This window comes from Periophthalmus magnuspinnatus, chromosome 7 (genome assembly GCF_009829125.3).
Source record: "Periophthalmus magnuspinnatus isolate fPerMag1 chromosome 7, fPerMag1.2.pri, whole genome shotgun sequence".
Taxonomy (NCBI): Eukaryota; Metazoa; Chordata; class Actinopteri; order Gobiiformes; family Gobiidae; genus Periophthalmus; species Periophthalmus magnuspinnatus.
In genome coordinates, this window is record NC_047132.1 from 472,004 (window position 1) to 490,240 (window position 18,237).

Sequence of the window (18,237 nt, forward strand, 5' to 3'; positions counted from 1 at the left end):
CTGAATACTTTCCATATCCACTGTATATAAAAATATGACACATATGCAATAAAACAATAAAACACCAAAATAGGTGCCTGGTAGGTACTGCCTAGTTAGAACCAAATGCCATGGAGAAGAGGTGGGTTTTTAGTCTGGTCTTAAACTGCTCTACAGACTGAGAGGGTCTGACATCAGAGGGAGGTGTTCCATAGTGTGGGCACTGCCACAGAAATGGCTCTGTCTACTTCTGTTTTAGTTTAGGGTGTGTCCCAAGTGCTTTTAAACATGCCATAGTTAGGCCTCTTATTAAAAAACCTAATTTGGATCCTTCAGTTTTATCCAATTTTAGACCTGTTTCTAACTTGTCTTTTATTTCAAAAATTCTTGAAAAAATTGTTGTTATACAATTGCAGTCATTTTTAGAAGAAAACTCTATTCTAGAGAAATTCCAGTCCGGGTTCAGGTCACGCCACAGCACGGAGTCTGCACTGCTGAAAGTTCACAATGACATTGCCCTTTCTGTTGATGCCAAATGTCCTGTTGTATTAGTGCTGCTAGATCTAACAGCTGCTTTTGATACAGTGGACCATTCGGTCCTTCTGTCCCGGCTAAACCATCATGTTGGCATTCGCGGTGCAGCACTTGAGTGGTTCACCTCATACCTGACCAATAGGACCTTCTCAGTACAGATAGGTGAACTATCATCCTCCACTGCTTCTCTGTTTTGTGGAGTACCCCAGGGTTCCATTCTTGGGCCTGTCCTGTTTTCACTCTATATGCTGCCCCTGGGGTCAATTATAGCCAAGTACAACCTTGTGTTCCACTGCAGATGATATTCAAATATATTTACCTGTAATGTCAAGGAAACATGACGCGCTTGTATCATTGTTCAATTGTATTGCAGATATCAAGCTGTGGTTAGGACAAAATTTTCTGCACTTAAACTAAGAATTCTGCCCCTTAAATCTTGGCTCACTGACCTCAAGGCTCAGACCAACTGTTAAAAATCTCGGGGTCATCCTTGACAACACTTTTAAATTTGACAAACAAATTGACAGCGTGGTCAGAGCAAGCTTTTTTCAGCTACGTCTTTTAACAAAAGTTAAGCCATTTTTAAACCGCAATGACCTTGAGAAAACGATTCATGCTTTTATCAGCTCTAGAATAGATTATTGTAACTCACTTTATGTTGGTGTCTCTCAGTCGGTCACCTCCAACTTGTGCAAAATGCTGCAGCACGATTTTTAACCAACACATCCAGACGCCAACACATCAGCCCAGTCCTTTATTCACTCCATTGGCTTCCTGTTACTTTTAGAGTTGATTTTAAAATTTTACCTTTTGTTTTTAAAGTTCTTAATGGCCTCGCCCCGTCCTACCTGGATGAACTGTTGGTGGTCTGAAATCCAAACCGGGCCTTGAGGTCATCGAATCAACTCCTTTTGGAAGTTCCAAAAACTAAATCCAAACACTGGGGTGATCTTCTCTGTGGCCCAAACTCTGGAACAAACTGCCTCCTGATGTGCGCACCATTACTGACTTTGGTCTTTTTAAATCCAGGCTTAAAACATATTTATTCAGACTGGCCTTCAACACCTAGTAATGTTGTGACACATTATCATTATTTATATTTTGTTGTATTAATGTACTTTATTCTATTTTATTCTCCTATTTTACTGTTTTAGTATGATTTTAACTTGTTTTAATTTGATTTTACTGGAAAGCACTTTGGTCACCTTGAGTGTTGTAAAGTGCTCTATAAATAAACATTGATTGATTGATTGTTTTGAGCCTGGCTTTGGGCACAGTCAGCAGGAGCTAGTCAGCTGACCTCCAGGCTGACCTCTGGGTAAAATGTAGGGCTCCAGCTGTTCCCTCAAATATAGAGGATCCATAGAATGCAGACATTTTAAGACAATCAGTAACATTTTAAATTTGACCCAATATGATATAGGGAGCCAGTGCAGGTTGCACAGCACAGATGTAATGTGCTCTCTCTTTTTTGTCAGTTGCAGTGTTCTGGACATTTTGCCAGTGCTGCAGGGAGGCCTGGTCCAGCCCCACGTACAAACTATTACAATAATCCAGACGCAACGTTACAAATGCATGGATTGCTTTTTCAAAATCTGCCGGTGGAAGGTAGGGCTTTACTTTTGCAAGGAGCCTCAACTGAAAGAAGCTGGACTTTATGACAGAGCTAATGTGCTTGTCCACAATCACCCCAAGATTCCTCACTGTAGAGCGACAATAAGAGGACAGAGGACCGATCACACTATCATGCTCAAGCAGTGGATTTGTTGGGCCAAACACCACAATCTCAGTTTTATTTTGATTTAAGTTCAGGAAGTTTGTTTGCAGCCAAGTCTGAGCAAAGCAATGAAATGCCACATTGTTCTTTCCAAAAACATCACCCAGGGGAAGCATGCACAGAGCAAAACGACCGCGCTAATGTAGCACCCTGGGGCACACAGTACTCAACGGGACATACAGAAGGAAGGCTTTAGCTGTTGAACATTGTTTTTTCAAGTCTGAGAAAGACACTTGCTCAAAACACTCAAAGAATCAATTGCAGACTGTTGGAACTACAAGGTCTACAACAGAGGGCAGCGGCAGTCTAAGAGCAGAGACTTTATCCCTAAAGAATGATAAGAGGTTTGCATTACATTGATTTACAAGAGACTTCAAAGTAGTAAAAAGTATATGAGGTGTGTAGCAGTTCATTGACACCAGGTTAAATATAAAACTACATTTGGCAGTTTTAATTACTCTGATATTCCACAGAACTATCTATTTTTACTACGACCTTTTTTCATTTCCTCTCAGTGTATCCATATGCACGCCTGACCTCAAATGTATTCTCATTAACCCAAGGATGCGCTCTGGTCATTGAAACGAGAGAGCAGACCATCCAGCGTGGTGTTTTGCCAATCATCTCCATTGATGGTTTCAGAAGTACTGAACATGCCAGAAAACAAAAAAGCAACAACTTTGTAACTTTCTCGAGGTGGCACATCACCTGCATGATTCCATGGAAATAGAAAGTTAAAACCATATTTCGCAACATTCTCCAGAGAGATAAAAAAAACCTTATCTTACTGTGGAATATTATAGCCACAACATGTCCACAGTAGCCCCTCCTACAGGCCAGATAAGAGTCAGGTTTGTGGAAATGAAAGCCAGCTCAGAGTAAGGACACATGATTTTCAACATTTTTCAGTGAAATAAAAACACATGGAGGGGTCATAATTACACTGAATGTTTGGAGATATGATGACAAATACGTTAATATACAGTAAAACTACAGGACTAAAGCAGTGTACCTGTCTTCTCCCAGTTCATGGCTCTGGGCCTTCTTGAAGTATGGAAGACAGTGTTCATAGCCCCAGCCCTCTGCTCCTTCACTGTCCCAGCGGTTGTAGTCCTCAGCGTGGCCCCTAATGTACACCATGGCGTTGAGAGAGGAGGAGCCCCCCCATACCCTGCCCCGGGGCCAGTACAGCACACGCTTATCCATGTGGGTCTGGGGCTCAGTGTGGTAGAACCAATTATACCTATATGAAACAGAACCAACATGTTAATACAATGGTCACATTTATTTTTAAAGCACTCTTTCCTCAATGGGCACTTAAAGCTACTGCTCCCAAATATATATTTTGGGCCTTGTAGGCTTTATTGAACAGGAATGATTTTAAGAGGGGGTATTAAGTAAAATCGTTTTTCTGAGCTTTACTGTCTTATAACGTTGTTCCCTCACCAAAAATATGCCTGAAGAGGTTTTAGACGTCAACTCTATACGTTTGAGTATTTTAGTAATCTCTCCTGGGCCCTATTTGAAGCCTCCTCACAGTTAGCAGTATGATTCTGTCCAATGATCAGCTTACAAGTCTTCGTCACAATTCTCCATATATATATATATATATATATATATATATATATATATATATATATATATATATATATATATATATATATATATACAAAAGTATGATACAAAACTACACTACAACTTCACAAACTTGATGGTATGTGTAGTAGTTTCTTTAGCAGGATGCATGCTGATTGTATTGTGATAGCCCTCTGAAGGGGGAGTGACACGGAAAGCAAAGGGAGGATAGACTCACTTACTTGTCATTACAGAGGTTGTAGGTGAGCGCCGCAGGCATATGGATCTTCCAGGACAGACGCACACTGCCCAGGAGTTGGTCCTTAGGCCCCGCCTCCAGCAGCAGCACGGATTCATGAGAGTCTTCACTGAGGCGATTGGCCAGAACGCAGCCTGCGGAGCCTGCCCCCACGACCACGTAGCTATATGAGGGCGTCTGGTTGGCTGAGACACTGAACTGTCTGTGGTGGGCGGAGCTGAGGGCATGGTCTGGAGTGAACAGGCAGCGGAGCGCAGGGGTCCTCTGTGTGAGAGGGGCTAGTCTCACTCCAGTGTGAACCATAGAGGCCACAGACAGTAGCATGGTGCAGGGGGGTGTCCTCATTCACTGTCACAACAATAGGAAATGAATAATAATCAATAATAATAATACATGCTGATTGATTAGTCGGACTAAAAAGGAAAACCAAACTGCAAGACAATTATTTATGCACAAAACAGTATTAGCACTGGATGAATCACAACTTCCTCAAACTTAACAGCGACAAAACTGACTTCATCATCATCGGTCCACACAACATCGCCAAATCCTCACAACACTTCACCCTCCACTTTGACAACACCACACTCTCTCCATCCTCACTCATCCGTAACCTCGGTGTGCTCCTCGACCCCACTCTTTCATTTGAACCCCACGTTAAGCACATAACCCGGACTGCATTCTTTCACCTCAAAAACATAGCCCGTCTCCGCCCATCACTCACCTTCTGTGCCGCTGAAACTCTCATCCACGCATTCATCACATCCAGAATCAACTACTGCAATAGCATCCTCTACGGTACACCATCAAAATCCCTCAACAGACTACAGAACATTCAGAACTCCACTGCCCGGCTCCTCACCCACACCCGCTCACGTGAACACATCACTCCTGTCCTCCACAAGCTCCACTGGCTCCCCGTCCCTCAGCGCATCCACTTCAAAATCCTTCTTATCACATTCAAAGCTCTCCACAACCTGGCCCCTCCTCACAGACCTGCTCCACCACCACACTCCATCTCCCTCCCTCCGCTCCTCCAGCTCCAACCTCCCGTCCCTGCCCTGTAGGACCAAGCTCCGAACCTGGGGGGACAGAGCCTTCTCCATCGCTGCCCCCACCCTCTTGAACTCACTACCTAAACCCCTCCGTGACTGCTCTGACCTCCCCACCTTCAAGAAAGAACTCAAAACTCACCTGTTCAAAATAGCTTTTAATGCTTGATTTTATGTTGTAAATTTTTGTGATATTTTATTATTGTATCCACTGTGAAGCGACTTTGAGTGTCCTGAAAAGCGCTATATAAATAAAATGTATTATTATTATTATTATTAGCAAACCATGTATTTATATAAAGACAGATTAAATTGTCTTCAGCTAAAAAAATCCTAATAAAAATACAATTTTAATATAATATAATTAAATAATACAAATTTTGGTCATGTAACACTCCATCGACCTATTAATCGATGAAACGATTAAAGGACTACAGCCCTACAAGATACTCAAAGTCAGTTTAAAATACAATATACAAGTCTGAAAAAGTACAGTAGTAGACATCAACATGACAAGTACAGCAAAAAAAAAAACAGTGAATGTAGGGCTGGACATCCCTTTATCACACTATTATTAACAAGTTTTTGAATCAGTCATAATCATGAACCATGACCTAATGAATGGCATTGATTGAATGATGCACCGATACCACTACTGCTGCATAGCAAAAATGCTAAATGTTAACTCATTTCATGCTGTCTTGTCCCCACTGTCTTTTTGTGCTTTGTACTTGCACCATGTTTTTATCTTTGTAGTTTTTCCTTTATATAGCTCCTGCCTGTGTTTGCAAATGGCAGTTGGTTTACAAATGTTTAATCTAGATAAATAAAGGTTAAATTAAATCAATGAAATAAATAACTGCTTCAGGATAATCTCCAAAAATATTGACATATTAAGCATTTCCCATTAATAGAGGAGACGACAGCCTTTCCACTGGTTCGCTTTGGAGCAGATCGGAATGGGCTGCAAGTGTCTCCACTGTCTAAAGTGAACTGTACCACCCCATTTGAGGTGAAGTGGACCCTGGTGACTACTGGGTCCCAGAAGGGGCCAGCGTGGTACGGCAAGGCTCCAGCCGTAGTTAACTGCCTTTGTATGAAGTCAATCAAGCCCTTGTTTTTTGAGCCAAACAAGCTCAGATTTGACATGCCACAGGGAGAGAGATAGATTTACAAATGTTATCATTTTTTTCTGGGACACTCTTTACGTTTTTTGCAAAGCATGCCAATGAAAAACACCTTTATTTATCTGTCAACTGGACAAAAAGGTTTGCTGCTCATCCAAACCGCTTCTTCAGTTCTGGTCAGACTACTGCTGGACACGGCCTTAAATCTGTCTGAAGGGAGGAGCTAACTACACTGAAACTGGAAAACAGTTATTGTTTACAGTTGGCAACGGCGACTTTTGGCTTTTACTAAGGATCAGACCTGGACTGAGGGATTACACAGACATCTTTCTTTAATGAATTTTGACCATGGACATTGGCCTACATAACTCAAATTTGAATAACAATTGTAGGATCCTGGCCTAAATGTAGCTTGATAAAAATCATATGACCAGTACATTATAGTGCCCCCTAGACTTTATATAAATCATCAACATTATCTGATTTGTATGCAACTTGAGAATTAAATTCTACACATGAGGAGAAGAAAAAAAATGCTATTATCAACCTAGGATATTTTTCATGGTTGGCCAGTGATGGATTCAAAATATATATTCAAGTTATGTTTATTAATCTCACTGTGCATCTTAAAGGTAATGTAATGTTCACTCTTATTATATTCATTATATTCACTATGTAATCTGCACTAATGTCTGTTCTTGAGTCTTGCAGAAAATGTCTTGTGAAGTTTGCAGGACCACACAGGAGAGGTCGAGGTCACTGCGAACTTGCAAAACCTTTTCTTGAAACATCCTGGGAGGGTGTTTATGCAAAAGGAAATAACCTCGAGAAATGCAGGAACAGAATGTATTTTTATTTGTATGTCGTAATTTGTTTTACGCACTGCTCGCTAAATATATTCCCCCTTCCCCTTGAGAGTGGGCAGTGCATTTGTAACCAGGGTTCCTAATTCTAATAAAAGGAGGTGAAAGGCGGTGGAGACTTCAGAAGGGGTAAGGAGGTTGTAACTGAAGGTTTTGCCTCCCCATCCTTTCTCCTCAATATTGAGACAAAGTAATCTCTCTTGTCTTCTCTTCTCTTTTGAACTTTAACTTAGGTTAAAAGGTGAACCTATCAGCCAGACTTGAGAAAAAAAGAAAACTTTTAAAAAACCTTACAGGCTTAGTCCAACCAGGTTGAAATTCACATCACTTATATACTGGCTGGCACCAATAAAATTCATAATTCACACTTAATGCTTAGTGCTACAGTGCCACCAACAAGACTCAGGAGAAAAAAAATGACTTGACAGAAATGGTCAAAATTTTGCTGAAAATTCTTTTATATGCCCCTCATCATAAAACATAATTAGACCCATGCTCAACTTTTTTTCAGTTTTTGACCTCCCCCAAAGCTCACTCAACGTGAATAGCACTGTGACTCAAATCACACAATAGAGAGGGAAAGACCCACTAAACATGAACAGAGACGCACCAAATTTGGCAGCGTGAACTAGCTTAGTGGAAACTTAATTTTTATAACAATATTTTATATGGTACTCACAAGTTTACTTAATAGCGGCACCTAGAAGTGGACCCCATATTGGCAAATTTAGGCATAGGCTTGCAATGTTTGGAGTAGTGACAGAGCTCCATGAGACAAGCCTAAAAATGAATAGAAGCACTGCCCTATGATGAACAGGAAATCGGCCATATTGGATCAAAAATTCCATTCAAGTGAATGGCACTGTAACTCAAAAAGTGCAAAGTGCAAACTGATTGAAAATTGACACAGGTCGACTTCCGGTCTGACGGGCGAAGTGATGGCAGCATAGAGAATTCTCTCCCGACTGCAAATCCATAGATATACCCAAAGACTAACTCGAAACTGAAAAGTTTTTTCGATCAACAAACGGTGGGTAAAATAAATAAGACAGAATGCCCAAAAAAAGTAAGAAAAGTACTTCACAAATGACGGAACGCGGTGAGGAAGAGGACGAGGCATTATCTCAAGCTAGTAGCAATAGCAACGTGGAGGACGACGAAGCGAAAGTCAAAGACAGAGACGATAAAGGCAAAGTTGACTTAATCTTGAAAGAGCTTCGTGATTTTAGGAAGGAGAACAAGAAGCAGTTAGATGCAATGAGAGAAGAAATGATTGATATTGGCAAAAGGATGGATGAAGCAGAAGAACGAATAGTGGCTGCAGAGACGCACATCCAGTCGTCAGAGGAGATGCTAATCGAACTAGCGAAACTCCAAACTCAAATTGAAGCTAAACTACTGGATTTAGAGGGGCGTTCTAGGCGTGAGAATATCAGAATATACGGGGTGATTGAAGGGGCTGAAGACGGAGCAGCATCTGTGATTAACTTTGTTGAGACTTTACTCGCAAACGGCTTGGGTCTGCCTTCACCCGCTGCGCTCGGCATTGAGAGGGCGCATCGCGCACTCGGAGCGAGGCCGCCCACCGGAGCCGCGCCACGGTCCTTCGTGGTCAGGTTCGCAAGTTATCGGATGAAGGAGGATATTCTACGGCGGGCGTGGCGGGCAAGGGGGTTTGATTTTCAAGGTAAAAAGATCTATTTGGATAATGACTATGCCCCAGAAGTACAACGTAAACGTAAAGAGTACACAGCAGCAAAGGCGGCACTCCGGGAAAATAACATCCGATTCCAGACGCCCTTCCCGGCTAAACTGAGAGTGCACTACAGCGGAGGAACGGTCACATATAACTCGGCTCAGGAGGCAACGGAGGACATGGTGAAGAGAGGAATGACGGTTAACGTGGTCAAAACCCCCGTTTCGCTTTTGGAGCAAATAAAGCAGCGAATGTGGCAGACGGAGAGTGGAAAGAAAGGCCATGCAGCACAGATGCCAGGATTCAAGGAAAAACTCCAGGCATTTCGACGTCAGGATGACACGCCCTAAGGTTGTTATTTGGTTGGAATTGCAGACAAAGTAAGATAAGGCTTCACACAGCTATGCAACTAGGTTTTGATCTTGCACTGATAATTTTTCATTAGTTTTATATATTCCATGATATGGGCATGAGAATATCTTTGTAGTCGGGTCACACACAAAGTTAAAAGACCCTACGGACTCACGTAACAGCCTGCAGGCTGAAGAGGGCGCTCCTGCGCAAGAAGACGGAGTAGTCCTTCCCTACCCTACGGCCAACAAAGTGGCTCTATGTTTGGAAGTCAGTATGTTCTGTTTTTGTTCTTCAACATCTGTTCTGATGTTTGTTACTAGTTTTGTTCTGTTATTAGTGGTGTACATGTTTCATTTACAGGAGGAAATTTACTTGGGAAATATCTATGCAGAGTACTGGGATAATTAAAGTAGCAACCTACAATGTTAATGGTTTGGGAAATCCAATTAAAAGGAGTAAAATTATGACTAAATTGAAAAAAGAGGGAATAGAGCTGGCCCTACTTCAAGAAACTCATTTACCGAAATCAGAACATGAAAAACTTAAAAAATGGAAATTTAAACAATTTTCAGCTTCATGTTCCCAATGCTCAAAGAGAGGGGTAGTAACCTTGATTTCTAATAAATTAAACTTTGAGTGTATTCAAGAGAAAAGAGATAATGAGGGGAGGTATGTACTGGTTAAAGGTTATTTACAGGGGGTTCTAATTACGACCATAAATGTATATGCCCCCCCAGGATCTGAATGGAAGTTTTATAAACATATTTTTGAACTAATTAGCTTAGAGACAGAAGGCATTTTGATTTTGGGAGGTGATTTGAACATACGACTTAACCCTTTCTTGGACTCATCCAATCCTCAGACACAGGGAGAGAGCAAAACAACTAAAAGTTTCAAACTGACAATGAAAGACTTGGGACTTCTGGACGTTTGGCGAGAATCTAACCCAACGCAGAGGGATTATACCTTCTTCTCCCACCCCCATAATTTGTATTCTAGACTGGATTATTTCCTTATATTTAAAAATGATTTGCACAGAGTGGTTGATTGTAAAATAGGCGTTATGGATATATCAGATCACACTCCAGTGTATATGGACATTACCTTAAGTGGGGGAAGAAGAGATACAACCTGGAGGTTGAATACAAGTATTTTGCATTTAATGAGGGAACAAGTTAGAGAAGACATCCAAAATTATTTGGCCGAAAATGGAAATGAGGAAGTTATGCCTACAATTGTATGGGATGCATTGAAAGCGGTCATAAGGGGGAAAATTATTGGATACAGCTCAAACTTAAAAAAGAAAAGAAATCAACGTTTAACAACTCTACAAACGCAATTAAAAGCTTTGGAAAATGCACATAAAACGAATTTAAATCCGAGCGTGAAAATCGAAATAGATAAAACAAAGAATGAAATTAATGAAATTCTTTCAAGTGAAATAAGGAAAAAGATGACTTTCATGAGACAACGATATTATGAATCGGGGGGAAAATCTGCAAAGTTATTGGCTTTCAAATTAAAAAAACAACAATTGGACAATACAATTCATAAAATAAAAGATCCCCAAACAGATACTATAGTCTCTAAATTGGAAGATATCCAACAAGCATTCTTGATATTCTATAAACAATTATACACTCAACCGATGGTGGATGGTGGTCTCATAATGGCTTTTTTGGATGCAATTAAACTACCAAAAGTAAACGAAGAACAAAATAAAAACTTAATCTCAGAAATTACTGAACTTGAAATAAAAAAAGCCATTTCTGATTGTAAAACTAATAAAGCTCCAGGACCGGACGGCTTTCCCGCTGAGTGGTATAAGGAGATGAAGGACCTACTGGTCCCGATTATGAAAACTTCATTTAATCACGTTCTGAAATTTGGCATAATGCCCCCATCCTGGAATGAGGCATCTATTTCTTTGATCGCAAAGGAGGGAAAGGATAAACTTGAGTGCGGAAGCTATCGCCCCATTAGTGTGCTTAATCAAGACTATAAAATATTTACACATATTATTTCTAAGAGACTAGAAAATATTTTACCCCAAATTGTTAGTGTGGACCAGACAGGTTTTATTAAGAAGAGACAGACACAAGATAACATTCGCCGAACTTTACACATTATAGACCAGGTAGTTAAAACTCAGGAAAAAATGTTACTTATAAGTCTTGATGCCGAAAAGGCATTTGATCGGGTTAATTGGGAATTTTTGTACAAAATTTTGGGAAAATTTGAATTCCATCAGTCATTTATAAAGATGATCCAAGCGTTATATAAATGTCCAAAAGCGAGAATTAAAGTAAATGGAGCCCTCTCCAAATCTTTTAACCTAGAGAGGGGAAATAGACAGGGATGTCCAAGCAGTCCGTTGTGCTTTGCCATTTTTATTGAGGCGTTGAGTCGGGGTATAGCTCAGAATAATAACATTACCGGGGTGGGGATGTTTGGCCAAGAACACAAAATCTCTTTATTTGCAGACGATGTGCTGATATATTTGACAAATCCAGACTCATCCTTTCCAAGTCTTCTCTCTTACCTGGATACTTTTAGTTCATTATCGGGGTACAAATTGAATATTTCTAAAACACAGTTACTTAGTTTCAATTACACACCTACTCAGTCACTAACTTCTAAAATTCCGTTAAACTGGGAATTGGAACATATAGAATATCTTGGAGTGAATGTCCCAAAGGATTTATCCAAATTGTATGACGTGAATTTGAAGCCCTTATGCCAGAAAATTAAAAGTGATATAAGAAGATGGGATATGATACCAATACTTAGTTTTGAATCCCGAATTGAAACTGTCAAAATGAACATTCTACCTAGGATGTTGTATCTGTTTCAAACACTTCCGATCCAAATTAGTGATGAACAATTCAACAAGTGGGATAAATTAATCTCCAGGTTTATTTGGCAGGGGAGGAGGCCTAGACAAAGACTAAAGACACTACAGTTGGCTAAGGAGAAAGGGGGCCTTGCTTTACCCTGTCTGAAGGACTATTACACATCAGCCCAAATGAGAACCCTGTTGTGTTGGTGTAATACAGATTATGAAGCCAGGTGGAAGGAAATAGAAATAAAAATGTCTAATGATTGCCCAATTCAGGCCATACTTGGAGACAAAAGACTTATTAAGAAACAGATGCAACGAGGTAATCAGTGGATCAATGTACCACTGAAACTTTGGTTAAATTTTATTAAAAAATATAACTTGCATGAATCGATCAAAATATTAAGGTGGGCTTCAAATGACCTTGATTTTACACCAAACACATTAGATGGGTTGTATAAAAGTTGGATCGGGCGAGGCTTGACATCATACTGTGTATATTTTTCTGGGGAAACCATGAGGGACTTCCAATCAATTCAAAGACAATTTCAGTTGAATAATAACGATTTCTTCAGATTTTTACAAGTTCGGCATTATATAACAAGCTTCATTCCAAAGGATAAAAATGTTTTTGAGATACCTATATTGAGGATCTTTATTAAGACATATCAGGATGATTCTGGTTTCAAATTGATTTCTAAACTATATAAGGACTTTCAAGACATTAAAACTTCAAACACAAGCTATATTAAACAAAAATGGGAAGCGGAAGCAAATACGGTTATGTCACATGAAACCTGGGTGAAACATAATGCTTTCCAATGGAAGATCACCAGTTCAAATTCATGGAGATGTTTTGGATGGAAGTGCCTCAGCAGATATTTTATAACACCTGCACAGAGTTCACACTATTCGGGCTCACCCGGTTGTTGGAGAAATTGTGGTGTTCAGAGAGCAAATCATTATCATTTGTTTTGGGCTTGTCCAATGATACAGAATTTTTGGAATAATATTCGTTCAGAATTAAGAGTAATATTTAATTTACGAGAGCCTTTAAATTGGGACGAATTATTGTTTGGACTCCTATATTCTGTGGACACAAGCAATGAGATGAGACGTTTGTTTGGTATGTTGAGCATGGCGGCACGGAAATCAATAACAAAAAAATGGGCGAAGGCGGACCTCCCCACCCTGGACGATTGGCATAACCTGGTCTACTCAATGTTTGTCATGGAACGGATTACACTGTACAGCAGACTGCAAAAGGACAAATTTGACAAGATATGGGAAAAATGGAAATCCTATATTCTGACTAGAAGACCAGAATTCATTTGATCATGCGATTATTATGTGAGGTTGTAACTGTACACCCTTTTTTGTTTTTGTTTTTTTGTTTCTTTTGTTTTTTGTTGAGTGTTGTTGTGTTGTGGTGTTTATGTTTAAAACAAAAGTCTAGAAAAATTTAATAAAAAAAAAAAAAAAAAAAGAAAATTGACACAGGTCACAATTGAGGGGTGGGCGTGATTCAAAGGTGGTCACGAGCAATGTTCCCTCTAATTTTTCACGAGTCTGAGCAAACACACAAACTCCCTGAGCGTCCCATGGACCACTGTGAGCAACATCAGACGTGCGCACTGTGGTCATGCTGCATCGCATCCATCCAAATTAAATGGTTTATTAAAATAATCAAATTACAGCATTTACATTTCTGTTATAAGATTTTTAATTAAGTGCTTTAGCCACTTTTACAATGAAAATGACAAATCTTGCTCATGACCTGTGTAGTATGTTAATGCTATTGGAAGTATAAATATTTAATTTTAACTATGGCAAAACATGAACTTCAACCAAACCAAGACAACTGTAAACTCCAATGTTGAAAACACACTTAACATTTTTATGATAAAGCTCTGACTTGTATCATGAGTATAATCCATTGTGTGAAGCTTTTGCTGTGACTGAGTGAGATTGTCCTACTGTGTCTGGAGACAGTCCGTTAACTCTTTTTCAGTTTATGACACGATCATTTGATTTTTACAATAAACTAGTGACAGTATCAATGACCAATACACACTGAGAGGAATCTGTGTCTGCACAGCTGCTCTATTACTGTACATTTATATAACATATCAAAACACAATGTATAATGTGTATTTGTACATAAAATATAGTCAAAACAAGTGGTATGGGTCAAAATAAATATATATTTACAAACCACACACTGCAAACAGTGAACAAACACACACACTTCAAAATGTGAACAAACACACTGGAAACTAAAAACACACTGTACATGTGACAGTGTGACAGTCATTCTGTGACAGAGGTTGGAGGATCGAGTCCCGCTCGGACCAACTTCTGTCATTGTGTCCTTAGATCTGTCATTGTGTCCTTAGATCTGTCATTGTGTCCTTAGTTCTGTCATTGTGTCCTTAGTTCTGTCATTGTGTCCTTAGGCAAGACAATTCGCCCAAGTGGTGTGTGTGTGATGATTGGTGGTGGTCGGGGGGCGCAGATTGGCATTAGCTAATGCTAATGATTACACATGATACACATCTGACCCACAATTAAGTCAATAGCAGAATAAACCACGTTTACCGATCAGGAACAGCATCCAGTCCATCAAATCATAAGGTCCTCTGCTCCTGAGTCCATCATGAGATCTTCACTCGGTTACACGAACCAACCACCGAGATGCCTCTAGTTTAACTTGAACAAACATCCACAGTGTCCTTGGTCACGTACTTCCTTTGTTTTGTCCGTTTCGTCATGCTTAAAATGCAAAACTGCAGCTAAACAGTGCGTTAAATTACACAATTATGCGCGCATAATTTTACTCGCGGATCTTTACCCGAGGACGGGCCGTCGGAACGTTAAAGGGTTAAACACTTAACATGGGCAATTTCATGGGAAGGGCATGCGCATGGGGGCGAGTGCAATCATTGCCACTTTCGGCTTTAATGTGTTTCTTATTCTGTAAAGCATTTTGAATTACTTTATGTACAAACTGTGCTATACAATAAAGGTGCCTTGGACAGTGGATCTATGAAGTGTGTTCAGACTTGCTGGCAGCAGAGCCATGAGATGTCTTTTCCCATTTAAGTCAGAAGGTTAAAGAAGGGCAGTACTGCTGAAGGCTATGCTAAGTAATAAAGCTTCTTAGTTGCATCACATATACATATATCAAAATATTGAACGCACATTAGTTTGAATAAAGCTTTTTAGATGCATTATATAATTCATATATCGTATCGAAACATAATAATTCATATATCCTTTGAATATTGTCATGTAAACACCATTTTTATTCTTTGAATGCTGCATCCTTTTGAAGGTTGTCTAACAAGCACTATTTTTATACTAAAGTTTGAGCACTGGTTTGATACTATAACACTGAAACTATTCATTAAAGTTGTATCCTTTTGAAGTATGCCCAACAAGCACTATATTCTAACACTGAAACTATTCACTCATTATAACAGTCTCTCTTTAAAGGCAACATTGTGTGATATGAATTATGGGAAACTGTTAGGGTTGTGTAGACGCTCCTTTACAGGGACGGGGCGGTCAGATGAGACTCAAGGCCGAAAAACAGACTGGTGCAGCCCGGAGAGGTGAACGAGGCCGGAGGGAGGAAACAAGGCGTCAACCTGCTCAAAATAATATTTGCATATTCATGTTGTATGTTACATTTTTATTCTTTGGGGTGAGGGAAAGGCAGACAGAGCCTGCTGCACATACGAGGGATCGATCATTTGGCCCCGGGTGCTGTATTAGATTGTAACTGTCAGGGGAATCAACTTTTGAGATTTGAACTGACCGAATCCAGTCGTCATTTTGATAGAACACGCCTAACGCTGCTTGAGAATGTCAGTACTGTAAAAAAAAAAAGAAAAAAAAAGGGTGAATTTTCAATCTCATACTGCCTGGATCTGCATCCTTAAATTTTTTGATGAATGATTGAGTTATAATTTTTGTGTTAGCGTATTGCGGTCATGTCTGAGTAGTTTATGGTGTGAGAGTTACAATGTCTCCAGAATACAACTGCTTATCTGTACATGACGTGCTTACTTTACTCATGGATGTCTATGCTTTAGCATTTTATAATTAGCTTACCAGCTTTTCATTTTATTTTAGTTTAGTTTTATTTTTTGTTGTTTGATGTTTTTCTTTTCGCTGTTTGTTTCACGCCATGTGTCATGGAGTGAAAAGAGGAAAGTATAAAGAATCCACATTTAGCAATGCATTTCAGTATTACCATGGCTGCAACTTAAGATTTTTGGCATGAAAAGTGTGAATTTTATAAAAACACCCATTTGAGAATGTGTCTGTTCTTAAATTATAGTTGATATTGGAGTATGGGACAAAAAGGGGGTCTGGGGAAAAACTGAACAAAATCTATGCAATTATGCAAATGTTTGTTTTTACTTTGCAGTAAATAAAAACTAAAAACGTTATAACAGTCCCACGTATGTTTTATCAGAGCAGGACTATAAATAAAGAAAATACAACAGCCATTCACTACTAGTCTACTATATTGTTTGAATAAGATTTTGGACAAAGCCTAACTCTTTATTGTTTGATCAATATTTGAATCTCTACTTTATAATTTGATCACACTGCAGTGTGGACAGTGGCTCCTGAAAAACGCACAGTCCAAACATTATATGGAGATCTGAACTCATGTTTTTCAGAACCAGCTATTGAAGATAAGTAACACTACCCGCCTCATTGTTTCTGCACGCACACGCACTCTCCCCACACCACGAGTATGTAAAGTCTCGTATCTTAATGAAAGTGTTCATTAAAAAAGAGTGTGTACCAGGATTGGTCCAAACGGAGGCTGCAGCCACATAGCTTTGTATCAGCGCGCAGCAAAAGTACTTTAAAATGTGAATGACAAACTGAGTGGACAAACTGAGTGGACAAACTGGACAAACTGAGTGGACAAACTGAGTGGACAAACTGGACAAACTGAGTGGACAAACTGAGTGGACAAACTGGACAAACTGAGTGGACAAACTGAGTGGACAAACTGAGTGGACAAACTGAGTGGACAAACTGCGTCCTCCATTTGGGAACATTAAAAGTGCACTATGTAACTTTTCTGATAGAGAGTCTGCCACTTGCTTGTGTCCACACAGATGTTATTGTTTATAATGTTACACAACACGGCATTACTTAGCTATCTCCATGGAGACAAGAAGGTGACACCATTAGACCAAGACACACAGATCATGTTTTTTTTTTCTTTCTTCATATAATACTTAAATGCTAGACATAACTTTAATGTCATACTGTGTAACATTCCGGACAAGTCATAACATCTCCATTGGGAAAAAATGGGTATCAGATCCCCCACTAGAAAAGTTAGTGTCCCTTTAATAAACTTTGTCAAAACATTATTAATTCATTAGCCAGGCTCTTCATTTCAGATAATAGAGCTACTACCTGGACACATGACCTTAGATTCACTTTGTTGCCCCAGTTTATTGCCCGTCTCTCCCAAAGTCACATTTGCAATTACTGGTAACTCAGCAACTAGAGCATTCGCAGAAACACTTATCTCATTTCTATAGTAGTGAGAGACAGATGTGTGTTTCTGCCCGCGATAAGATCCTGCACCCCGTTACCATGGATACAAGCGTAATCATTTAGTATCTGATAAACAGATGCAAAGGCGGGTAAAGATAAGAGACTAAAACCAAACTTAGGTCGTCTTCAACTTTGTACTTATTTGTCCTGTTAAACTCCTGGTTTAATCCCAGTCTAGTCCAGGTTAAATTATGGGTTTAGTCTGAGTTTAGTCCCAATTTTAAAGGTCCTGTAATGCGATTTTTCCCATTTTAGCAAAATGCATCTTGCCCCAGTACAGGTATATTGTATAAGCAGCTCTTGAGGCCAAAATATGTCTGCATTTATTGTCTAATAATCAGGAAGTGAACATTAGCTTGTTGTTAGCTTTACTGTGACAGCACATCTCTGCACTGTCAGATTGCAATATTAAATTGCAATTCTTATGAAAAGCATTGTAATTGTGATTAAATATGTGTTTTTGTTTTGATAATAGGATTAAGTTCAAAGAAAGCCTTTGCAATTTGCTAGTCGCATCCATTCAACTATAACAGGGGTGGCGAACACGCGGCTCTCGAGCCGCATGCGGCTCTCTGCCAATAGGAATG

The 18,237-nt window shown here is 39.6% G+C and overlaps 1 protein-coding gene across 1 annotated transcript in view; it reads right to left on the bottom strand.

Moving 5' to 3' along the window:
• Positions 1–18,237, bottom strand: part of chdh (choline dehydrogenase) — a 47,135-nt gene that overhangs the window by 24,827 nt on the left and 4,071 nt on the right. Inside the window, exons 2-3 of the mRNA XM_033969939.2 lie at positions 4,108–4,472; positions 3,303–3,533 (exon numbers count right to left, since the gene is read on the bottom strand). Coding sequence (XP_033825830.1) covers positions 3,303–3,533; positions 4,108–4,469 — 593 coding nt within the window. The 5' untranslated portion in view covers positions 4,470–4,472. The remainder of the gene's footprint in view (positions 1–3,302; positions 3,534–4,107; positions 4,473–18,237) is intronic.